The sequence below is a fragment of the Engraulis encrasicolus genome, chromosome 9 (genome assembly GCF_034702125.1).
Source record: "Engraulis encrasicolus isolate BLACKSEA-1 chromosome 9, IST_EnEncr_1.0, whole genome shotgun sequence".
Lineage (NCBI taxonomy): Eukaryota > Metazoa > Chordata > Actinopteri > Clupeiformes > Engraulidae > Engraulis > Engraulis encrasicolus.
This window is the reverse complement of record NC_085865.1, coordinates 36,890,124-36,916,256: the sequence shown is the minus strand read 5'-3', so window position 1 is coordinate 36,916,256 and position 26,133 is coordinate 36,890,124. Positions and strand designations below refer to the sequence as shown.

The 26,133-nt window shown below is 42.5% G+C and overlaps 1 protein-coding gene across 2 annotated transcripts in view; it reads left to right on the top strand.

Moving 5' to 3' along the window:
• The window catches only part of topbp1 (DNA topoisomerase II binding protein 1), a 64,252-nt gene continuing 38,119 nt past the window's right edge, over positions 1-26,133 (top strand). The window contains exons 1-15 of one of the 2 annotated variants that reach the window (XM_063207072.1): positions 1-328; positions 703-795; positions 909-1,043; positions 1,233-1,376; positions 1,813-1,994; positions 2,997-3,190; positions 3,845-4,009; positions 4,336-4,499; positions 5,924-6,087; positions 6,879-7,189; positions 7,457-7,818; positions 8,488-8,660; positions 13,126-13,337; positions 16,476-16,855; positions 25,777-25,965. In XM_063207072.1, the coding sequence (XP_063063142.1) occupies positions 709-795; positions 909-1,043; positions 1,233-1,376; positions 1,813-1,994; positions 2,997-3,190; positions 3,845-4,009; positions 4,336-4,499; positions 5,924-6,087; positions 6,879-7,189; positions 7,457-7,818; positions 8,488-8,660; positions 13,126-13,337; positions 16,476-16,855; positions 25,777-25,965 (2,862 nt within the window). In that variant the 5' untranslated portion in view covers positions 1-328; positions 703-708. Of the gene's footprint in view, positions 329-702; positions 796-908; positions 1,044-1,232; positions 1,377-1,812; positions 1,995-2,996; positions 3,191-3,844; positions 4,028-4,335; positions 4,500-5,923; positions 6,088-6,878; positions 7,190-7,456; positions 7,819-8,487; positions 8,661-13,125; positions 13,338-16,475; positions 16,856-25,776; positions 25,966-26,133 lie in introns of both variants that reach the window. The other variant, XM_063207071.1, reaches the window with a different exon arrangement.

The window sequence follows — 26,133 nt, the reverse complement described above, 5'->3', positions numbered from 1 at the left end:
AAGAACACATCAAACTTGACTGGCGCGAAATGCTGTGCTAGCTAGAGATGACAGTGACAATTTATTTTGGATGGTTTTAAAATAATTAAGCCTTAATACATCGCTCGCCATGTCAACAGTTTATCGACGTGTGTTTAGCGACATTTTTACTTATAATGTCATACCATAAGAAAAGGGCAAGCGAGTCGTTAAGTAGCTCGTCACCACAGCGCGAGCTTTTTTTTGCATTGTTAGCTAACTTGCAAGTCAGTCGCGCGGAGGGGGAGCAGTGGATCATCAACGTCAAACCATAACAAATGTTCATATATACCTACTTGCCTAAACATCCGTAAGTCCAATTTTAATATTTCTACAAAGTTAACACTACTACTTGTACTGCACTGATCGTAGTGGCAGCACATCAACAGAGCATTTGATAACACTTGCAGCAAGCTAGCACATCCACAAGCTAAATAATGAGTGAGTTGAAAAACATCGGTTAAATAATTTCTGAAATGTTCAGAGCTAACGTAGTATAACTTTAGTTGGTAGGAAAAGATCGCAAAGTATGTTCCCCTCACACAGTCAACCACTAACACAGAGCGAGTCTTGATGAGTTTGCTAACGGTAGGGCCCATTCTACCAAGACAGAAATGTTGACAGTGGTGGTGCTGGTCAGGAAGAAAAACACTGACTTCTGTGGATACTCCTGTTTCATTTCAGTGAAAGATGTCGCCATCTAAAAATGACAGCTACATTGTGAAGTTCGTGGAACGCAATGGGCAGAAAAGCGAGCTTTCAACTCAAGCTTACGAGGTAAAGACTCTATTCGATTTGTTTAAAGTTAACAACAGTGTGATGTTTCAGCTTGATCTACGCTTGTTTGCTTGTTACGATTTCTGTTGTTTGAATGTTTTGTCTGTTTACAGGCCATTGTAGAGCTCCAGTCAGAGAAGTATGTTCACGTCGTAGATGAAGAAACAGCACTACAACTGGAACAAAATGACAGATCTCTGTTTGTCTTTAGCGACTTTACCAGCGATGCATTTGACCACTGCAGGCAGGTGCGTGTCCAGTGCCAACACTCAAATGTCTGCACAGGCCCTACTACATTTTGAAAATATCTTCCTAGATGGGCTCACTGCTTTGTGTATTCCCTCTATTCCCACTTTTGTTCACAGTCGGTCATGAGGCCATGTTTTATTGTTTATGATGGTAGACCGAAAATGTCTGTGTGTGTCCCCTACTCCCAGTTGGGTTGCAGAATTGTCAGTCCCCTGGTTGTCTTGCATTGTCTGCAACAGCAGCGTTGTGTCCCCAAAGCGGAGAAGCCAGTTTACAGCATGGCAATGGCTGATGTCACAATCTCCTGCACAAGCTTGGACAAAGAAACTCGAGTAAGCTGCAGACCTTCTCACTGCTCCTTTTGACCATCTCTACATTCTCACTGTGTACTTCAGTATTATTTATTACTTCATCACTTTACTGGTATTGGACCATCTCTGTTACTTGTCCTGTCTTGCACTTGATGTCAGTCTGTAAATGTCAGTCCTGTGTATGTCTATGTCCTTCATGGTATAGAGAGAAAATATAATTTCAATTTCCTTGTATGACTTGTGCATATGAAGAAACTGACAATAAAAGCTGACTTGACTTGACATGACTTGACTACTGATGAAGCTGAACAAGTATCTTCTACGGTAGTTGTGTGTTTAGATTCTCTGGCCCCAAATGTGGAGAGGAAAGTTGGAAAAGATGTCAGAAAAACACGTCATATAACACCTGAACACTGCTGTATGTTAACGACGTGATGTTTGCGTTTTCTTCCCCCAGACCGATGTGATGGATTTAGTTGAGCTGATGGGCGGTCGGGTGTACCGAGACCTCAACGTGTCCGTGACCCACCTGGTGGCAGGTGAGGTGGGGAGCAGGAAGTACCTGGTGGCTGCCAGTCTGGGGAGGCCCATACTGCTGCCCTCCTGGGTCAAGGCATGCTGGGAGAAATGCCAGGACAGGTGAGTGTAACGGATGTCACCTAGCAGAAGTCGGCATAGACTGTTGGTAAACCTCCGTCCTGAAGACCCATACCGTATCGGTAGTGCTGAGCTAACGGGTCTGGACCTGTAGCTCAGTGGGATCGTGCCTGAACTGGAGCGTTGAGGGGTAGGTGGTAGGCAGGGTCGGATTAACGCATAGGCTAGATATGGCTGCAGCCTAGGGGCCCCCACCTGCCAGGGGGCCCCTGATTGGCCAGACGTGGGAAAAAATGCAGAATTTTGACCCAATGCAACATTGAAACATGTATCTATTGTGTTCAGTACAGTTGGTAGACAAGTTGCCCTCAATTCCTAGCTTGTAATTATGACATTGTCTATGTAATTTTCATGCAAAAACTGCCTTACAGGGGGCCCTACAACAACCAGTAGCCTAGGGGCCCCGGAAAATGTTAATCTGACCCTGGTGGTAGGTTTGAGCCCAGAGTGGAAAACTAGCGCAGATCATTGCAGTTATATGAGTCCTTAGAGCAGATAAATGCTGTATGTTGTTGCACTGATTTTTAGTTAGGTGCCGTGATTTACACAATTGTGTTGGCCTGTCGTTCGGTCCTTCAGACATCATAGGTTCAAGTCAGAACACTGACAAGTGGAAGGTATGAATACGATACTGATGTACCCTGTGAACGTTCCCCACACACACATTGCTGCCAGCCCCCCTGCTTACATGTGTGTTTGGTGTATACAATATCCATCTTACTTCTCTGCAATACTTAATATTGATGGTGGTGGAAAATGTTCCTTTTAGAGAGCAATGTTTGTTGTGAATGGGTAGCACTTTTTATTACAGTGAACATCAAATTTCAAAGAATGTTTGTTTGCTATGTTCATTAATGCTTTTCATCCCTTTTACAGTTTTCACTGTTTTTAAATGTGCTTTACAAATCAAACTGGCTATTAAACGATTGGAAGGTATTTGGGAGGTTAATAAAACCATCTCTCTCTTCCCCCCTCCGTCCTCAGTCTGTTCCAGCATTCGGATCTGAGTGTGGAGGATTACCGGTGCCCCGTGCTGCAGGGCTGCACGGTGTGTGTGACGGGGCTGTCCAGCGTGGAGAGGAAGGAGGTGCAGCGCATCTGTGAGCAGCACGGCGGCCGCTACACAGGGCAGCTGCGCATGAACGAGTGCACGCACCTCATCGTCAACGAGCCCTCAGGTAACATGATGTCATTACATTACATTGCATTACACTTAGCTGACGTTTTTTTATCCAAAGGGACTTGCAGTTCTCAGGGTATTGGTTAGTCTCTGGAGTCTGGACTAATGTGGGTTTAGATACCTTGCTCAAGGGTACTTCAGCCATAGATGAGGGTGTAGGAGATTTTTCGAATCTGCATCCCTCCGATACCAAGATCAACTCCCTATCCATGTGGCCACATGGGGTTACCACACCATCGCCATTAATATCTCTCAGCCGCAAGCAGTGGCAGGGGCTAAATGTGGTAGTGACGTGGCACAAAGTAGAATTTTGGTGATTTCCGTTTTGTGACAGTTCAATGGTCTACTGATTGTGCTCGCAAATTAAATTGATGGAAATTTGCTTCTCATATTCACAAGGTCCTCATTACATAGTTTCGCCTGTTTTCGCTTGCCTTTCAGCTTGCTAGATTTCACCACATTTGCTCACCACCCACGAGATTGAATAGAACTCTAAACTTTTGTGCTCACTTGCATCTATTACCACCTTAAAGGAATGGTAAAATCACAGTGCAGACAATATCAAAATGATATCACTCAACATATTGTTATAATCCAACATAGTTCATACTTCAACATCGCTCTTTTTCTCATTTGGTCTTCACCCCAATAGGCCAAAAGTATGAGTCTGCACGGCAGTGGAATGTCTACTGCGTGTCCATCCACTGGCTGTTTGACAGCGTGGAGAAGGGCTTCTGCCAGGACGAGAGCCTGTACCGAGTGGAGAGGGGGGCGGGGAAGCCCACCCGCCCCAACACCTCCACCCCCACTGGCTCGGGTAAGAGCGAACCACGAGGTGAGCAGCAGAATGTTGAAACTAGGATTCTCTCCCCCTCACTCTTCTAAACCCATAATTACACCATGGCTGGAGATGCTCACCGTTTTGGTGTGTTTTTTCAAAATGCATGACTACCATGCCCAAGTAATTTAGTCAAAAATAATTTGCCATTATTTGTGGTGCAAATGAAAAGTGATGTTTCAGTAATGGACTGTATATAGTAATATTTATTCATAATTTTATTTGACTAGGGGTATATTCATAAACTCTATGTTAATTGCTCAGATCAGTTGCTAAATCAATAAGCCTTTTTTCCCCAATTTCAGATGGGGCATCATTGTTGGGCCTGAGCCATATTGGCAACACCAGCATGACTGTGAATGACACAGCCCTCACTACAGCGTCGGGCAGTCGCCTGGAGGTCTCGGACCCTATAGACGCCTTTGACATCACAGTTTGTCAAGACGACGACCTGCTTGATGGCTGTAAGGTAAGAATGACAAATAACCACTACTGTGGTGATAACCCATTTAATCCCTGAACAACCGCAACATACAGTTACATCTATGCCACCATGTCAAATAGAAAACCAACGTCTACTGTATGTCTGCCAACGTAGTTTTGTATAAAAGCATCTGATAAGTATCATGATTGATAGTTGGTGATTATGATTAATCTGATTACTGTATTAGTAATTAGTCTCCTTTTGTTATTTGCTGTAGGGATGCACCGATACACATATTTTCACTTCCGATCCGATCTCAAAAACTAAATTTGGATATCTACCGATACTATTCTGATACCTCTGGTAACAGTCTTGTTCTTTCAAATTATACCAGCACGTTTTTTGATGAGCTGTGATTTTCTCCCTAATCTCAATTTTTCTGAAGAAAGGAAACTTTTTCTTTTCAATAATATGTTTCATAATTTATAGTTTATATGTCCCTTAATACTCTATCCAATTAAGTTTTAAAAAGCAGCATCATTGCTTAAAATACCCTAAAATCTCCACCAGCGGGCAGAAATGCTGTTCAGTGCCTGTAGTGAGAGTAGAAGGGCTACTATACTTGTATAAGCAGCTGTTTTGGGCTTGTTTCCAGGATGGCCCAAAACAGCTTATTTATCGTTCTACACCTGGCAACACTGATTAGTAGGTCCGTTGAGCTTGACTCTGGCGAGTAAACCGTGGAACAGAAGCAAAGGACTGAAGATCCACGGAACACAAACAGATTTACTTGACATTGTGTGAATGTTTTCATTGATTTAAAGGCCAAATGCAATGTGGAAGGCATTTTGTCTGTAGTGTGTGTCATATATGAACCTGTATTTCGATCCTATCATTTCAAACATGTAGCATACCAGTAGCAATGTATCTTGTCTGCCCATTAGGCTAGCTCTATAATGCGTTTGTAAGCTAGCTCTACTTCTATCGTTTGGCCAAACACTGCAGCCTTCACAGCATGCAGCTGCACACAGTTGAGATGGTAATTAAATACAATAAAATTTGAAAACTATTCTAGCATACTGTATTAAAATAGCACCACATAATTGCTTTTTATTTAACTTTGTGGAATCAAAGGTATTTGAAATGTTCACCATGATTCATCCATGACATGTGGGTTCATCATGTTTCACTCTCACTAGCCTCTTTAGCGCTATTAACCAATTATTTTTATTAGTTCAATCAACTTCTTACATTGTATGGAAAAACAACAATTCATTCCACATCTTGCAGTAGCAAAGCGGTATGCGGGGAAACGTGCTATGGAAATCTTTTCAGGAGAATGTGTGCATCGGAAATCTTAACAGTGGATCGGAAAATTCTGATATGTGAATTATGTTGATATCGGACCCCGATCCCGATTCTGGATTGGATCGGTCCCATCTCTAATTCGCTGTCTCCCCCCTTCTTAGCTGTACCTGTGTGGGCTGACTGGTAAGCGTCTGGAGAAGCTTCGGCGCCTGGTGAACTCTGCGGGAGGCCTGCGCTTCAACCAGCCCAGCGAGGAGCTCACGCATGTCGTCATGGCAGACCTCGACCCCGACATCAAGAACTTCCTCAGCAAAGCAACTCACAGGTCTGATTGGCTAGAATAGCAACTGTGATGTAGCCAGACAGACAGATGAGTTGGATAGACTTTGTAATTGCCTCATCCGCTTCAGCAAAACCCCTCTGGTTTGAATTGAAAGGCAAGTTTAACGAAGAAAAAAACATGCACATCCCTCGCATGAAAACTGAAAATAAACTCTGCACACCAATCTCCCGTTTTTCTTAATTTAATAGTGATGTTTCGGGCAGCATGCCCTTCATCAGACATGAAACGTCACTATTAAGTTTAGAAAATGGAATCGCCACTGAAGCGGCTCATGATGGGTACTGTATAAATGAATAATAATACATTTTATTTTAAGCGGCTTTCAAAATACCCAAGGTCACTTCACATTTGAAACAGATCAGAGCAGCAAGAGTAATGCAAAAGCATCAATGCATTTATTCCTCACAACTAAAATAGGAGAAATATCGATAAAGGGATCTCTCCCAGCTAACTTCAGCTATGTTCACATACAATTCTCGCTCCCACGCCTATTCACCACTCGCTCATGGAATGTTCGCTAAACGTTCCCGCGGCTTTAACTGCCAATGCACAAGAGAGATGTACCGAACTCTGCATTCCAATTGGTTACTCGCTTACTCGCCTCGCTCAAAGTTAAAATATTTCTAACTCGGAACCCGCCCACATTGCATCGCTTGTACACTCCTCGCCTATTCACCTCGCTGGAACACCTAGACATTCGGTTTGACTTCACTTGCTGAGCGAGTAGCTAGTAGCGATGTGTGTGTGAACAAGGCTTTCCATTCCCTCTGTAGACCCCACGTGGTGACGGTGCAGTGGCTGCTGGACAGCCTGTCGCGAGGGCGCCTACAGCCCGAGCAGAGCTACTTCCACCCGGCCTGCCTGCCCCCCGCCCCGGCCTCTGTGGACCTTCCGTCCAACCACACCCCCGCCCAGCGTTCCCGACCCTCTTCTGCTGCTGCGGCCGCGCCGGGCTCAGGACCAGGAGGACTGGGATCTGGAACCGGTCCTGGATCGGGATCCAGAACAGCCCCAGTGCCGGCACGAGACCAGAAGGCAGACGAGGATCTGCTGTCACAGTACATGAACGATGACACCACCATCGGTAGGTTTTGTTTTGGATTGTAACTCGTTTGTCTTGCTGTTTGCTGTTTCTTTTTAATATGCATTTTAAACTGCCATGAATAAACTGCCAAATAACTTGATAACTTGGCCGCCATAAAACTGTTTGGTTTTCTATGTCCCAGGTGTTGCTCAGTTGTTGTGCATTGATCAGATACGAGTTGAATGTGAACTCAGACTATCCTGAAACTGTTAAGTTGGCCACTGGAGACGCTGACCTTTTTGGTTTTTCCTTTGCTTGTCTTTACAGTGGAGCAGCCCCAGCCGGACGAGAGCAGGAACGCCACAAAGTCCGGCGATCGCACATCCATCATGATCCCACCTCCAGCCGCTTCAGCCCCTAAACCCCCAGCCCCAGTCCCAGCTCCAGAGCCATCCCTCCAGGACTCCACGCTGCACGAGCCCAGCCAGGGGGGCCTCTTTGCGGGCAAGCGCTTCCTGCTGGTGGGCTTCGGTGGGGAGGCGGAGGCCCAGCTGTCGCAGCTGGTGGAGGAGAACTACGGGAGGCTGCTGGCGGGCCGCAGCCGCGTGGTGGCCGACTACGCCGTGGTGCCCCTGCTGGGCTGCGAGGTGGACGCCACCGTGGACGAGGTCGTCACAGATACCTGGCTGGTGAGAGGAGGAGGAGGAGGAGGAGGAGGAGGAGGAGAAGAAGAAGAAGAAGGAGGAGGAGGAGGAGGGTGATAGGGGGAGGGGTAGGAGTGGGTTACAGGTGATGGTGATGGTTGGTGGTGCTGCTGCTGCTGCTGCTGGTAAGAGGAGGAGGAGGGTGGAGGTGGTGGTGGAGGAGGAGGAGGGTGGAGGTAGTGGAGGAGGAGGGAAAGGGTGGTGGTGGGTAGGAGGAGGAGGAGGAGGAGGAGGGTGGCGGCGGGGGGAGAGGGAAGAGGAGGAGGGAAAGGGTGGTGATGGTGGAGTAGGGTGGTGGTGGAGGAGAAGGGTGGTGATGGTGGAGTAGGGTGGTGGTGGAGGAGAAGGGTGGTGGTGGAGGAGGAGAAGGGTGGTGGTGGGTAGGAGGAGGAGGAGGAGGAGGAGGATGAGGGTGGTGATGGGTAGGAGGAGGAGGAGGGTGGCGGCGGGGGGAGAGGGTAGAGGAGGAGGGAAAGAGTGAACTTGGGCACAATCATGATGAAGCAATGCTGCTTTTGCTAGGCAGCGCACATGCGCGTTTTGGCAATTTGATGCATTGTGGTTAGAAAATTCTGGGCAGGAGGGTGATTATATGGTGTTGGTGGGGGTTGCATGACCGTGTGTGTGTGTGTGTGTGTGTGTCTGCCTATGTAGGCCATGTGTGTGGAGCAGCAGAGTGTCCTGGAGTTGTCGTCCCACCCTCTCTTCACCCCGGTGGCGGTGCTGGGCGCCGGCTCTCCCCTCAAGGCCTGCGTGCTCTCCTTCAGCCAATTCACCGGCGCCGAGAGGGAGTCGCTCATACAGCTCGCCAAGCACCTGGGCGCCAGGTCAGTCAGCCACACACTCTTGAAGGGAAGAAGAACATGTACAGTGCCCTCCATAATTATTGGCACCCCTGGTTGAGATGTGTTAAAAGCCTTAAAATAAATTCAGTGTTTATTGCAGAAGAATACTGTCACACTGAAAATTTTAGGAAAATGTAGCCTTCAACTCAAATGAATTGTAGGAAAATAAAAAAAAATCCCTGACTAAAAAATAATTCTTTTTCATTAAATCACCTGTTCCACAATTATTGGCACCCTTAACAATTCCCAGGAAATAAATATAATTGAAGCATTTCTGTCATTTCTACAGTAGTTTACGAAGTTTACCAGAGTATGTAGGAACATTTAATTAGTAATTCATCACTTCCTGTTTCCCTGGGGTATAAATATGACGTGACACCGAGGCCATTTCTCTTATCCACTCTTAAACATGGGAAAGACAAAGGAACACAGCATACAAGTGAGGCAGATGTGCGTCGACCTTCACAGGTCAGGCAGAGGCTACAAGAAGATTGCCACTCAACTGCAGCTGCCCATATCTACTGTGAGAGGAATAATTAAGAAGTTCAAAACAACTGGAACAGTGGTACACGCCAACAAGCTGTTTGGGAGGCATGCACAAAGAAAACCTTTCCTCACCCACAATCATAAACGCAAACGTCTGGAGTTCGCCCAGCGGTATTGGGGCTTCAACTGGGACCGTGTGCCTTGGTCAGATGAGACCAAGATTGAGCTTTTTGGCAACAAACACTCTAAGTGGGTCTGGCGTGCCACGAAAGATGCGCATGCTGAAAAGCACATCATACCCACTGTGAAGTATGGGGGTGGGTCAGTGATGCTGTGGGGCTGTTTCGCTTCCAAAGGCCCTGGGAAGCTTGTTAGGGTGCATGGCATCATGAATGCTTTGAAATACCAGGACATTTTAAATCAAAATCTGTTGCCCTCTGCCAAAAAGCTGAAGATGGGTCGTCACTGGGTCTTTCAGCAAGACAATGACCCTAAACATATGGCCAAATCTACACAGAAATGGTTAACCAGACACAAAATCAAGCTCCTCCCATGGCCATCTCAGTCCCCAGACCTCAACCCCATTGAGAACCTGTGGGGTGAGCTGAAGAGGAGAGTACAGAGGAGAGGACCCAGGTCTCTGGATGATTTAGAGAGATTCTGCAAAGAGGAATGGCTGAAGATCCCTCTTTCTGTCTTTTCCCATCTTGTGAAACATTATAGGAGAAGATTAGGTGCTGTTTTGTTGGCAAAAGGGGGTTGTACAAAATATTAACAACAGGGGTGCTAATAATTGTGACACACATTATTTGATGTCAAATAATTATTTCTTTATGTGGGATTTTTTCCCCACTGAATAAATGCACTTGTATTGAAGGTTGGATTTTTCTCTTTTTTTCCATTAAGGTCCCATATTATTTAGAGAAAAATAATAATAATTGGAAGCTAAGAAACACATCTCAACCAGGGGTGCCAATAATAATGGAGGGCACTGTATATAATGAAATAAATAAATCAATTGGCTTGTATAGTACATATGGGCTTACACTTGCGTGCACACCAGGTATGGAAATTGGCACCAATCATTTTCAATATGAGTGCCTGGTAGACATAAAATAACATATTTATGAATTGCTGGTAAATGGTTAAAACAAAAACAAAACTTCATAATTCACATGCTTTCTGTTTTTCTAGTTTTGTATGTCAACGTTTCTGACGTCAACCTCATGGCAAGACTGTTTTGTTACACTGTCCTTTCTCTACCACTGTGTGGCGCTGTTGTTAACAGTATACTGGTAAACTTGAAGAGCAATGCATGTGCAACAGTTGGAGATGGTTTGGGATAGCTCTCTGCCTTTTACACGCAACAATGCAACAATTTGATAACGTTTTTATGTGGCCACTGGCCAGACAAAATTTATTTGGCTATACTAACTTGAATACATACTTTGTATGTAACATACAGCATGTATGAGGTTGAATTGCTGCCAAATTGCTGCCAAATTACTTGATTAAGATTACATTCAGGCAACTTATTACACACATGTTTTATTTCTAAAGATGAAGGCATGAGCCTTTAGAAACTGTGGAACAATCTTGCGTATCACAATGGAACCCTAGCTGCCTCTCCTGTCTCCTCAAATGTCAACCTGGAACACATTTCTATTGTCTACCATGATGTAATTGCATTGTACAGTCATTTCACTGCCCCTCTTTTTTGATTAACTTATCCCCCTTCTTGATTTTCGTTACTAAATGCCTTGACATTGGCAATGACTTCTGTGTGAGTGCTGAGCAGTGACGGGGGAGTCCCTGTAGCATCACCCTCTCCGTGTGGGTGTTGCTGTGTGCGGAGAGGAGAGAGTGCTTTATTCTTTGAAGTCCATTGGTGGTTCGTTACTCTTGATGGGAATCGATTGGGTGGGTCTTGTTCTTTGTGGGTAGCGTTTGACCTCAATAGCAATGCATTTATTGTAAGCTTAAATGCAACGGACTTGGGGGAGTTGTGTAAACCTGACAACCTGTTTTTTTTTTTATCATTTTTTTTGCCATCCATTTTTTCATTGTCCTTCCATCCATTCATTGGTGAGCTAGGAAGATTGCTGTTCAAGCGACAAACTCATCGCTACATTCTGGTTTATAACCAGGCCCCTATTCACAACAATTGTATTTTATATAGTTCTATTCAGAAATAAAGAGTCGGAACAGTCAGACCTTTTGACCTGGGAACAGTTGAAGGAAAAAAACACCCACTTATTGACACCCATCAAGTTTTTCTTCTTTTAAGAGTGCTGACCAAAATATTGTAAAACTGAAAAATGAGGAAAGGTCGCACCATGCATAGGTTTCTTTTAGTGGTGGGCCGTTATCGGCGTTAACGTGCTGCGATAATGTGAGACTCTTGTCGCGCGATAAAGAAAATATCGCACGTTAATCTATTCTCAAATAGGTTTGGAGTTTGGGTATGCACGTCACCATAGCGTTTAATTGACAGACGCTTTCAGACTGCGCTCCAGTCGCTTCTCCTCTCTCCACCTGTTGTTTCAGCAGACCTACTAAATATGAAGTGTTTGCATGCTGAAAACATTAATCCCTTTGCTGTGGTAGTTGTTGTTTGAGTGCTTTTTCATAGGTGGTAGACTAAAGAGACGTTATTGTTTGAGGTGAAGCATAGAGAGACATTAGGCCTATTGTGTGTGAGTAGCTACCAGCCCGACATAGCCTACATTTCCTACATGCATAGAATACATAAACAACTTCCAGAAATCTTGCCTGTGCTATAATTGCAAAACATTCCGTGATAGTCCTGTGATAGTCCTATGCATTTTGAATATTGTCAAACTGAAACTGTCAATATCTACTCTCGCTGAATGTTTGTGTTGCAATCGCGCACATTTGCGATTCAGTGAGATATTCTCATGTCCGACGGTAATAAAGCTCGCGGTTTTCGCGCTTGACTTTTTTTTTGCAAACTGAATTCATGTCGAGTTGTAACTCATCTGGCATTCTAACTTTGAGAACAACTGTCAAATCGCCGTGTGCCAGTGCTGTAGGTTCTAGATGAGGGCTGCTGTGCCAACTACGCACAGAGCTCCTCCCCCTCTTAAAGGAGCCCTTTTAACAGTCAGTGGCAGATTCTCTCTCTCTCTCTCTCTCTCTCTCTCTCTCTCTCTCTCTCTCTGCCCATTAGAAATGCTGCATTGTTGAGGTAATTCTGTTTAAAATTAAATGTTTGATAGATTTATCTGTATTTGCCTCTACAACTTATAGCGCTGTTCATTTTGAAATTTCAGTATCTTATAACTGTAAATGCTTCCTAACATATTGGACACACTTTACACATATTGCTGTAATTTTTTCATCACCAAGTATCAACATGACCATTTTTTGAAGATGAGATGCATTTTGGAAAAAAAAAGATGAGCTCTGGTCTAATGCGCCATCTGTCTTAAGAAACCCCAAGGTTTTTTTCGGCATTATTTCGCTATCGTGCCTATTCTGAATGAGCCATTTTGATATAGATTAATCTAGATTAATCTAGATTAATTTCATAATTACAGTGAGATTAATCTAGATTAAAAAAATTAATCTATGCCCACCCCTAGTTTCTTTATTATTACATAATAATAAAGAAACCTATGCATGGTGCGACCTTTTCTCATTTTTTAAGTAAATAGAATGGAAAAGGAGCAAATATATAATGTTTTTACTGGACCTGTTTGTCTTGGTTTGTGGATGTTGTTTCAAGACAGTCAGAAAAATGTTTGAAAGCACAGCTTTGCTGTGGTCTGTGAAGATTCTAATTGATCCAGGTTGTGTTTTTAAGAGTTTAGTTGCAAGCAAATTGGCATGTTCCTTACATCTAAACCCTGTATATGGTGAAGTTGCTTACATCTAAACCCTGTATAGCTGTATTTCTTCTCAATTTCTAACGTTTGCGATGCCATCTCCTCCCTTGCAGCGTTCAAGACTTCTTTGTGCGCACTGCCAACCAGCGCAAAGGCATGCTGGCCAGCACTCACCTGGTGCTGCGCACACCGGAGGGCACCAAGTACCAGGCGGCCCAGAAGTGGGGCCTGCCCGCCGTCACGCTCCGCTGGGTCCTGGAGTCGGCCCGGCTGGGTCGCAAGGCTGACGAGCAACGCTACCTGGTGGACCTGCCGCCATCTCCAGGTCAGAGCCAACGCCAAGCTGGGTCCCTGTCATAAATGTGGGGGGTGCACTAGGTGTCACACAGGTTCAGTGTTACTTAACGCATGGCCATCCTTGGGTGCCACCGTAGTACTCGAGTCCGGACTCGGATCGTTTTTTTATGGACTTGGACTTGTCTTGGACTCTGACTTGACTTGGACTCGGACTAGGGCTGCACAATTAATCGAAAATCGTGATAAATTAGTGAAATCGAAGTCGAAATTTTAATCGTGATTTAATCGTGGCAATAGTGACCTACTTCTGAGAGCGTCCTTGAAGCCAGAACATACTGACAGGCTGGTGTTTCTGGCCGGAAATATGTCCACCTAAGTTTCATGCTATTGCCTTTACATAATTATTACCATTCATTTTATTTTGCTCACCCCGTATATAGTTAATTCTTGGTTATGTTTCATCAAAAAAAATCAGCAAAAAAATCAATAATCGTGATTAATAATCGCGATTACGATTTTGACCAAAATAATCGTGATTATGATTTTTTCCATAATCGTGCAGCCCTAACTCAAATTAAGCTTTTGGACTCGACCAGGTCTGTCCTTTATTTTGTACAGAACATTGGCTACCACAAATTCTAGAGTGGAGCTCGACATCCAACAACATACAAGTTTGTCTTCACATCCATAGCATATAAAACAATAATTTCACTGATTAGACCCAGATTCGATCAGAGATTGGGGCAACTTACCAGTTTATGGTATGGTGTCTTAGAGCAGTGTTTCCCAACCTTTTCCGTCTTGCGCACCGCCTAGGCATTTTTTTCATTCCATGAGTACCCCCTTAAGGGCTCCGCATACTTAACGTGCGCGATTTGGCACGAGAATCATTAAAATGTGGCAGACCATTAAGGCTGTAACGATACACCCAACCCACGATTCGGTTTGTATCACGATATATGACCCACGGTTCGATATGCCCCACGATTTTATTTTTTTTAAGGGAAAAAAATAAGAAGAAAATAAATTATGGGCTATATTTATATATAGGCCTATGCTTTCTTTTTGCATTTACCTGCCTACATTATTTTTTTAGGTCTACTAAATGATGTTGCAGATATAGGCCTACAACTGCAACCTGTTCCCCAGGTGTTGACATCAAAGCACAACACAGAGAAATAAGGGATATTAGTTCACCAAGGAAAAATAGGCTTATTACTAATAGGCTTAGATCATATCATGCTGAGATGCTGACCATGTGTGAGAGACAGAGATGGAGAGAGAAGGGTCAGGGTTCCAGTATAGGTAGCCTATAACAACTGTCTCACATTATCAAACATTATCCAATTAATATCCAAACATTAACTGAAAACAACACTGGTCATATTTCATCAGGAAACATGTTGTATTAAGTTACTTACAGAAATGCAACACTTAATTTTGATGTTTAATATTTTTGTTACTGTTTTGATCGTGCAGCAGCGTGCACACGCTTATACAAACAGAACTCGAAATGAACCTCAGTTATGTTCTCAGTATGCAACACGCACGTTGTCCTTTGTTTGGTTTTGTGATTTGACATTTTGAAATGGAGCATGTTTTCGCTAAGCAGGCTTTCAATGTGGGGAGGATATAATGCTGCCTAATATCCACATCGACCTCAACGTTCGCCCGACTTCAGACACTCTCTTATGAGCGTATAGAGCTCTTTCAAAGCTCTTTCAAATTTGGGCAGGCGGAGCATCTCGCTCTCTCGCACTCTTTCTCTCTCTCCGCTCAACGTCTATCTCCACTCAACATACATTGGCGCATGCATGAATAAAAAAGAATCTTCACACGTTTGATAAAGCCTTCTTGGTCTGTTGTTCATTTCTGTGCTTTACCTTCCGACGTTTGCCCAAGTTTTTTGTCTCGCGGTCGCGGAGGTTGCTCAGGCAATGAATAACAACCAATGCACGTGCTGGTTGGACGGAACATTTTACAGGAGAGAGGGGTGAATGGAAGTGTTACTCGCTCATGTGCGCCCCATTTCTAATTGTCTTTGAGCGCATATACAAGCATTAACCGCATATGCAAGCATTTGCCTGTATCCTGCTGTTTTCTAGACTGAGGGGTAACAACCTTAAAAGGGCGCATCGCGATTCTGCGAGGAAGGTTCGCGATAGGGGTTCGTGGGTCTACGTACCGCGATCCCTCGGTTCGATGCAATATCGTTACAGCCTTACAGACCATTCATAGTCAAAAGCGTCATTTACAGGCTTTTGCTTGCATTTTCGGAAGTGTGCCCTCTGCTGTTCATGAGAGAAACTACAGAATCTATCGCAACTCGCAGCGGGAGTTCTACAGATGTATAAAAATAGAAAGCCAAACACGGCTGCTGTAGGGCTACTGAACGTCTGACTTATGACTTACCACAATGAAACATAGATTTTTGTTGTAGCCTACATTGCCAGATCATTCCAAGACCATGTGAGAGCATTGTTCTGGCTGCAGAATTTATAAATAGATCGCCAAACACAACGTGCTTCTGAACAAAGTAAACAATTGTTTCACTGAACAACATTTAATTTAATAAAATAACTCTCTAGGACATTTTATTATCCTCAAAATGATGCAGGGTCCATTCTGTAGTAGCCTACAGTAGCTGTAGCCTCTCTTCGCAACTCCTGCTTTGTCTGCCTACCTGCATGCTCGCTGGTGGCGCACGCCAAGTTACAAAAAATATGGAGTGCACGACCTTGCGCCGCGGCAGCTTGCGGAGGGGCGTGTGACGTCATTTTGAGCGCACACCATCGTCGCGAGGGAGGTATGAATGAGGTTAGCGCCAGTTACGTTAAGTATGAATCCGCCTTTACTCATGCTCTACATCCCAATGTGACTATGCTCCATACATTTTTTTCATTTTTCCACGTACCCCTTGCAGTGTGCTCGCGTACCCCTAGTGGTACACGTACCCCTGGTTGGGAAACACTGTCTTAGAGCAGTGTGCCACAACACCTGCCTTTTTGTCGTTTTTTGACCACACTCAAAGTAGCTGGCAGCGCTGGCCAGATGCCAAGTTGCCATCTCTGATTGCGCTTGTTTTTAATCTGGTTTATCCTTCAATATATCTTAAACCTTGTTTGACATTATTCCCTATTCCCATCAACAACATATCGTCCAACAGACCGCAGCGAGTGCAGCTATGTGGGCGGTTCCCAGAAGCCCTCAACTCCTGCTTGCAATACCACCGCGGCTGCCACGGCGGCTCCTGCAGCGCGAGGTTCCTCCTCGGACGCTCCGTTGCTCGGGCCCCAAAGCGGCGCCGCCATCACCCCGCTGGACACCAGCCGCTTCCAGAGCCGCGCCGTCCACTCTGTACTGCGCAAGGTCAAAGGTCACAGTGCTGTGGAGGGCGCATCGGGATCGGACTCGGGCACGCCGCTGGGGCAGGGGGGTCGGGAAAAGAGGACCCCGCAGCTGAAGGAAGCGGCGCCTCTTCAGCTGGACACGCCCTCACGCTTCCTCAGCAGGGACCAGCTCTTCCAGCCCAACTTCGACACCAAGGTAAAATTAGATTTTTTTATATTATAGATTTGGTCATTCTTTTTTTTTTTAATTAATTAATTTGTCCATCGATATGCCAATCTGCCAGTGAGAGATTGCTGTATATTTAGTTCTCCATCTAGTTGACTAACACCAACTCTCTGCAGGCTGCTGTATTGTTACCAGAGCCCTAAATTAAACCTTTTTCACGACCAGTCAAAATGGGTAGTGGATGTAAATCTGACGAGCCAAGCACACACTCACTGGGTCAAAGTGGCTAGTAAGATTATCTTTTCTACCAGCCAAACTGAAAATTCATCAGCATTTGGCCAATTACCAGAGTGTCAGAGGATATGAGTTATGTTAAAGGGACACTGTGTGAGATTTGTAGTTGTTTATTTCCAGAATTCATGCCACCCATTCATTAATGTTACCTTTTTTATGAATACTTACCACCACCATCAAATTCTAAGTATTCATTATGACTGGGAAAATTGCACTTTTCATACATGAAAAGGGGGATCTTCTCCATGGTCCGCCATTTTGAATTTCCAAAAATAGCCATTTTTAGCTGCAAAAATGACTCTACTTGGACCATACTAGAAAATATTTGTTTATTACTTAGAAAACGTTCATGTAAAGATCAGCAATAGGCAGAATAGTTTCAATGAGCAGCATAGTTGCAGTACCCTTTTTGACCATTTCCTGCACAGTGTCCCTTTAAAGAGATTCTAAAGGGAAAGGTGGAATTATCAATCAATCAGTCAATCAATCAAAATGGCTTTTATAGCACATTATCATACATAATTGTCATTCAATGTGCTAAAGAGAAGAGAAAGAGAATACAGCTGTTTTTAATTTCCTTTAAAACAAGATATTGTTGTGGCAGTTCTAATTTGGACAGAAAGTTGGTCCCAGCATTTTGCAGCATAATGACTAAATGCCATTTCACCGTCTAGACTTGACCCTAGGCACAACCAGTAGAGGAGATTCTGAAGATCTAAGACATCTACAGTGCTGGCCAAAAGTATTGCCACCCCTTCAATTCTGTCAGATAATACTCAATTTCTTCCAGAAAATGATTGCAATCACAAATGCTTTGTTATTAATATCTTCATTTGTTTTGTCTTGCAATGAAAAAACACAAAAGAGAATGAAAAAAATGATGGTCTCCTACATTATGCTGCAAAATGAGTTGATATTCTTCAGACTTCATAATTCCATGCAAACGGTCAAGCAGTCCACTGCTAGAACAAAACATCAGGGATTCTCTGCCATATTTGACTTTAGGGACCATGTTCTTTTCTTTGAAGGCCTCATTTTTTTCGTGCCAACTGAAATGAATAGAGGAAAAAAACGAAGCCTTAAAAGAAAAGAACATGGTCCGTAAAGTCAAATATGGCAGAGTTTCCCTGATGTTTTGAGGTTGCTTTTCTGCCTCTGGCAGTGAACTGCTTGACCGTTTGCATGGAATTATGAAGTCTGAAGAATATCAACTCATTTTGCAGCATAATGTAGGAGACCACCCTTGAATCCCATAGAAAACCTATTGAGAGATCTCAAAATGGCAGTGTGGAGAAAGCACCCTTCAAAATCACCTCAAGGATGGTCTAAAATTCCAGCAGAGTGTTGTAGGAAACTCATTGATGCTTATCAGAAGTGGTTGTCCTCAGTTATTTTGTTAAAGGTTGTGCTTCCAAGTATTAGGCTGAGGGTGTCAATACTTCTGTCCGGCCCATTTTTGGAGTTTTGTGTAAAATGATCATTTATTTGACTTTTTTTTCATTCTCTTTGTGTTTTTTCATTTCAAGACAAACAAATGAAGATATTAATAACAAAGCATTTGTGATTGCAATCATTTTCTGAAAGAAATTGAGTATTATCTGACAGAATTGAAGGGGTGCCAATACTTTTGGCCAGCACTGTATAAAGATGATATTGCTCAAGCATATTTACAATATATTTAGGGCCTAAGCCATTAGTGACTTATAAACTATCAGAAGAGTTTTAAACTCGATTCTAAATCTCACTGGTAGCCAGTGTAATGACTTAAGTACTGGAGTGATGTGGACTCTTTTCTTTGGTTTAGTTAGGATTCTTGCTGCAGCATTTTGGATCAGTTGCACCTGCCTGAGTGACCTTTGATTAGTCATCATTGGCCTTTTATGTGATGGAAAATGGAAGGCATGCTTTTGCTATTGTCATACAATGCTACTGCATTTTGACTTCCTGTGAGAAGGTGGATTACATCTCACGTTTGCAGTGTTTCATTTCTCTCTTCTAATGGTCTCGTATTAATATTTGTATGTACTGTGCACACTTCTTGGTTCGGACTGTCTGCTGCACTGGAGCAATGAGCGGGCACGAGTCAACAATGCTGACTGCAGAGGTAACAAACAAAACACTGATTGGAACGTGCCTGATTGCCCTTTAAAGGGTGGATAAAAGCCCCTTGTCATTGGTTGCTGGGGGTGGGTAGGAGAAGGAACGCAGGTGTTCGTGTATAGTATGTGTAGTCTCTGCAGCCAGTAGAATTGTTGCTGTGTGTCGGTGAATTTTCGGTGAACTTAGATTTCTGATTTAGATTTAGTTGCTTTCTGTTTTCTTTGTTGCCCTCGTGCACATTTTCTTTTGTCTGTGTTGGGCCAAAATGAAGCGCTACAATTTTTGCTTTTGTTTTGATGTGATTAGTGACACCTTCCCAATTCACCTCACCTCCAGACCATGCACGCAATCGCTTGCTCACACTTCAACAGAAACTTCCCTACCTAAACACACACACATTCCACTTTGACATTGAGTGACTTCTGAAAGTCACCGTATGAAGAGGTTTTTTTCTGAACTTAAAGAGCTAGTTAGTACCCACTTCAAAACACACACTTCACATTTCTATGCTTTACGTGCATGCTGGTACAATTATAAGTGTGTATAAATATTTCTGGTTATCAGTTATAATAGTTAAGTAGAGGAGCTTAAAAGCTTTATGGATACTTGACATCAATGAATGAATGTGTTTTTTGGGTTGAATGATTGATAGAATGTGTGAACCCATCCTCTACTGTACACACCCTGCACACCTGCTGCGGAGTTGTGGTTGGAGTGGTGGTTGCTTACGTCTACATCTTCTATTGTTAGCACCTTTCACATTTGCTGCTGAGTTGTGGTTGGAGTTAGGTTGCCCTGGAAACGTCCTTTGGAAACTTCCTTTTTGAAAGGACTGCCATACTCATGCACTCATCGGATTGTTTTTTTTTTTGTTTTTGTTTTTAAAAGACTTTGTTTTTATTAGTCATGTTTGTGTAGTGCACTTTCCATAATTTGGCTTATTTGATAATTTCTGCTGTTTTAAAAAATGATAATAATTATGCATGTATTTTTTAGGGATGTCCCGATCCGATATCTGGATCGGATCGGCTGCCGATATAGGCAAAAAATGCGTATCGGGATCGGATCGGCAAGCACGAAAAAATCCGATCCAGAATCCGATCCAGAATCCATTTTTTTCAAAGTCCGGTCCGTGTTTTCCGGCGCACCCGCAATCCATTCCAGTGTTTACTGTGGTTGTTCTTAAACTCCGGTCCGCATTTTCCAGCACACCTTCAGCTCTCGTCAGCACACACACGTGGGCGCAGCTGCCTCAGCTCTCATTCGGCTTTCACACGCGTAAAGGGCCGTACACACACGTCGCTGCTAGTTAGTCGCTCAGCGGATGAAGTCAATAGAATGTCTACGTGTTCCAGCAAGTCTCGCTGGCGAGTAGGCGAGGAGAGTACAAGCGATGCGATGTGGGCGGGTTCCGAGATAAACTTATTTTATCTTCGAGCGACGCGAGTTAAGCGAGTAACCAATTGGAATGCAGAATACAGATTATTGACAGGTGACGTTGCCCCTGTGGTGTTCTGACCACCCAACTTCTGCACGCCATCACACTTTGGTTAAAAGTGTTGAGGAAAATACATACAGTGTACACCATCAAAGGCTCATATGCATGGTTGTGCACAGCACACGATCAACGTTAAACAGCGTAGGCCTACATTTTGTTTCGTACGGACGTTATTGGCGCGGACAGCGGGAACCATGACAACCAGTAGACAAAATCACCCAGAGCGAGTGGCAAGTAGGCGAGTGAGCAAGTAGCGAGTAAATAGCAGCGACGTGTGTGTACGGCCCTTTAGTTTTTCAGTCTGTGGTTTCAAAGAGCTTTAAACTGTTCTGTGTGTCCGTGAACAGTCCAGACACACAGAATTGCGCGCTTCATGCCACTCTGCCTGCGTTTCACATGGTATTTCAGTAACAAGCGCTGATGTTTAGCTACAAACACTGAAAGATTTCACATGCTTCTCTCCGAGGCACTGCTTTCCTCTCATCCCCCAATGTTTGTTCAAGTTGCCCAGCCACAGTACCACTCCCTTTCTGTCCCACAACGTGTGTGTGCGCGTGTGTGAGTGTGTGTGTGTTTTAATATCGACAATGCCGTCTTGCTAAGATGCTAAGCAGATGTTAAATTAAGGATGTGCTAATTCACATGGAGGAGCAAAAGCATACGGTATAAAATGGTTATTGTTAAATGTTATTGTGTCCACTGACCTGAATAAATAAATATTATAATAGCCTACTCGACAGTGGTTGTGTCCGAATTAGTTTATGATTTATTTTAGCTATTTATCTAATTTCATTTTGATTAATTTGTAGCGGTTGTTTAGTTGTGATTGTTGATTATTGGCATTAATCTAGGCTGTATTAGGCTACCTATGGCATAATGATGGAGGATCTCAGGCTACTTTGGGCATATGAGAGGGCCTCCAGTAGCCTAGGTATGCCTACTGTGTGTCTGCTCTAGAAAAATTCTCTTGCAATTTTCTTTACTTTTTTGTCTTTGTTAACTCGTCCTGAATTGTCAACATGCTGGCAGCCTACAAAAAAATCCACCTTTGCATGGAAAACAGATGAATACTTCAACTGCTTGAATAAGCATTCTCTTACAGTTTAGAATATTATTTGCACTGATGGATTTTCTATGGTTTACATTGAATCTGGTTCAAGAGTAGAGCACTGGTGGCATTTTTGTTTGTGTAGTTAATTGACTATTATTTTCCCTAATTTGTATTTAACAGGTTTCTCATTACAAACCATTGTGTATTACTCAAACTCACCTAATTCAGCTGGCTAGTTCTTATCAAGAGTAAACCCCTTTTCAACATGAGTGTGACAAGAAAGTAAGTAGGCTAAATAACTTTCAATTTAAATACTCCGATAGGCCGGTATCGGTATCGTCCGGTATCGGTATCGGATCCGAAATGAAATAAAATATCGGTATCGGATTGGAAGTGCAAAAACCTGGATCGGGACATCTCTAGTATTTTTTAGTGTAACATTCATTTTCCATATCAATTCCAAATCCACTAATTGCTCATTCTGAAATCAAATATTCTGCATTTTCCTATCATTTTCGGGATGCATTTGAATGTGCCATCCAAATTTCCACCCACTCCCAACCACTTCAAAACACACACACACGCACACGCACACACACACACTCTCACTCACTCACATGCACACTGCTGTGCTAAAGCTAAAGGAAGATCCTTCTCACACAACAAAACACACTCAAAGAAAAGCTTTAGCAACTTCAAATAACAGAGCATTGCAAACCGTTGTTGATTATTTTGAGTTCTTTACATTTCTTTACTTTATAACATTTAATTTCACATTTCCATTCACATTTCTATGCTTGCATGCTGGTTCAAGTATGTATACATATTTATGGATAGCAGTTGTTGTTGAGTAGAGATGCAAGGAAGTTATAGCTATGAATACTTGGGTAACACTTTATAATAAGTACCCCTTTTTAGGCATTACTTAAGGGTTAGTTAAGCCTTATTTTACCATTAGTTAACCCTTAGTGAATCACGAGTTAATCATTATGTAAGTATTATTTCTCATTTCCTAACTATTATCTACTACCGTTAGTAAATGGTTAGTGTGTGCTGATATAACGGTTCGCTAAGCAAAGTTAAGCATGGAAAGGTTTTCACTTTAAAAGTGAGTTGTAACTTCTTGTTAATGCATAAGCAATGCCTAACAAATCATTTGTTAACGTTTTGTAAAGCATGGAAAGGTTTTCACTTTAGATCAGTTCCCCAGATATACTTAAGTAATGAGTTGTAACTCCTTGATAATGCATAAGCAATGCTTAACAAGTCATTTGTTAACGTTTTGGAAAGCATGGAAAGGTTTTCACTTCAAAAGTTCCCCAGATATGCGCAAGTAGTGAGTTGTAACTTCTTGTTAATGCATAAGCAATGCCTAACAAATCATTTGTTAACGTTTTGTGAAGCATGGAAAGGTTTTCACTTTAGATCAGTTCCCCAGATATACGTAGCCCCTTAATGCACGCCGTACCTTCTGAGGCACGCTGTAATAGACATTGAAAGGCAACTACTATAGTACTACACCACTATGACAGTGCAGAGGGCCTTTAGTAATACATTACAACTTGGTAATTGCCATTCTGGTAACAGCTAATTTATAATGCCGTGTCTTAAGGGGTTAAGTAATGAGTTGTAACTTCTCGATAATGCATAAGCAATGCTTATCAAGTCATTTGNTAACGTTTTGGAAAGCATGGAAATGTGTTCACTTTAGATCAGTTCCCCAGATATACTTAAGTAATGGGTTATAATTCCTTGATAATGCATAAGCAACGTTTATCAAGTCATTTGTTAATGTTTTGGAAAGCATGGAAAGATTTTCACAGAAAAAGTTCCCCAGATATGCGTTATTAATGCATTGAAACTTCTTGATAATGCTTACGCAATGCTTATCAAGTCATTTGTTAACGTTTCGGAAAGCATGGAAAGGTTTTCACTTTAGAACAGTTCCCCAGATATAGCTAAGTGATGGGTTATAAATCCTTGATAATGCATAAGCAATGCTTACCAAGTCCTTTGTTAGTGTTTCGGAAAGCATGGAAATGTTTTCACTTAAAAGGTTCCCCAGATATGCGTTAGTAATGCATTGAAACTTCTTGGTAATGCATAAGCAATGCTTATCAAGTCATTCGTTAATGTGTTGTAAAGCCATAACAGGTTTTCACTTTAGATCAGTTCCCCAGATATACTTACTTAATGAGTTTTTAACTCCTTGATAATGCATAAGCAATGCTTAAGAAGTCATTTGTTAACGTTTTTGGAAAGCATGGAAAGGTTTTCACTTTAGATCAGTTCCCCAGATATACTTAAGTAATGGTTCGTAATTCCTTGATAATGCATAAGCAACGCTTAACAAGTCATTTGTTAACGTCCAGAAACATCCATGAGGGGCAGTCACATGAGCCTCAACTTAGGCCTAGGCCTACTGTTTGCCATGCTACCAGTCATCACACACTAACCATTACAAAAGGGTTAAATAAGACTTCACTGATGCTAAAGCAAGAGTTTACAAACCGTTACCATACATGCCTAATAGTACTTGTTAATGGTTAGGTGGTAGGAGACAACAAAGAGATAATGTTTTTTTCATAAATAAAGGTGGGTTATCAGACATTTTAATGATGGTTTACTAATGCTTATCAGAAAGTTAAATCACCATAGACGAATGATTAATTAACAGTACTTAATAATTTCACAGAAATACATAATGACTGACTCGTGATTCACTAAGGGTTAACTAATGCTTAATTTTGTTTAGCGAGTAGTTACATCAGCACACACTAACCATTTACTAACGGTATTAGTTAATGGTTAAGAAATGAGAAATAACACATACATAACGACTTACTCGTGATTCACCAAGGGTTAATTATTGTTAAAAATAAGGCTTATTTAAGGCTTAACTTTGCTTAGCGAACCGTTATATCAGCACACACTAACCATTTACTAACGGTAGTAGATAACAGTTAGGAAATGAGAAATAATACTTACATAATGATTAACTCGGTGATTCACTAAGGGTTAACTAATGGTAAAATAAGGCTTAACTAACCCTTAAGTAATGCCTAAAAAGGGGTACTTATTATAAAGTGTTACCAATACTTGGCATCAATTTGATTAATGTGTTTATAGCGTTGAAGGATTTCTGGATAGACTGTGAATTCAGATGACATCACGTCCACAACCTCTACTTTGGTAGTTAGGTTGTCTTGAAAACTTCCTTTGGAAAATCCCTTTTGACCACAACCAGACTCGCATTAGTTGTACTGGCTTTTAGACTTTTTGTTTTTAGTAGTCATATTTGTGTAATGTGTTGTCCATAATTTGTCTTATTTGTGGTAATTTCTGCTTTTTAAAATGTATTAATTATGCATGTCCTTTTTCTTTACTGTCATATTCCATATAAATTCTAAATCGACTAATTTAGTTGTTCATTTTAAAATCAAATATTCTGCATTTTCCTGTCATTTTTGGGATGCATTTGAATGTGCTATCCAACATTTGTTTGTTTTTAAATGAAGTGCCCTGTATGTTCTCCTTTGGCTTCTCAATGGTGGGAGGCGATGGAAGAGAGGCATACTATTCTATGTATCAATTAAATTACCGGTACTTTTTTATTTTAAAAAAAAAAAAATGTACGTATTGTCCTGTGCAAAATGTAGTTTGGTTTGTTGTGTGTTTGTGTTTTGTTAAATTTGCCATTGTCTGCATTCATCTTTCATATTTTTCTATAATATTCTACATTGAATTCTTTTTTTTGTTTGATATTACCTTAACCTTCTGCATTTTTCCGGCCTTTGGCTTGTTTCGATGGGGAATAGTTAAGTTTTTTGTAGTATAATGCACTTGCCTGTGGTCGACAGTTTTACATGTTTGCTGTAGGATTACTTGTGACTTTGTTACATTTATTTTCCTTTGTTAATGAAGTTTTGCTCTCCAAAATGTAGCTCATTTGTGTTATTTAAGCAATGTATTTTCCATGTTGTCTCCCTCTGGTTTATTGGGTGTCAGGATGTGCTGGATGAGTTGCGTACCCCAGGCAACAAGGCAGGGTCGGAGCATCAGGTGGCCGTGGAGACGCCTTTGACGGAGGTCATCCGCCGCAACCTGCGGGCTGCCGTGGCCAATAGCGCTCGCCCGCAAGCACACCTCAACGACCCGGGAGCCAGCCCGCAGCTCAGCAGAGAACAGTCACGCACGGTACTGTTACACGTGCACACACACCCACACGTAACCTCAGCTCAGTTCTAAGAATGCGAGTGATTGACCACAGTCTCTCTCTGAGTTTGATCACACACACACACACCCACACACATCATAAGCTCAGCTCAGCTCAGTTCTAAGAATGTGAGGAGAGATTGACCACAC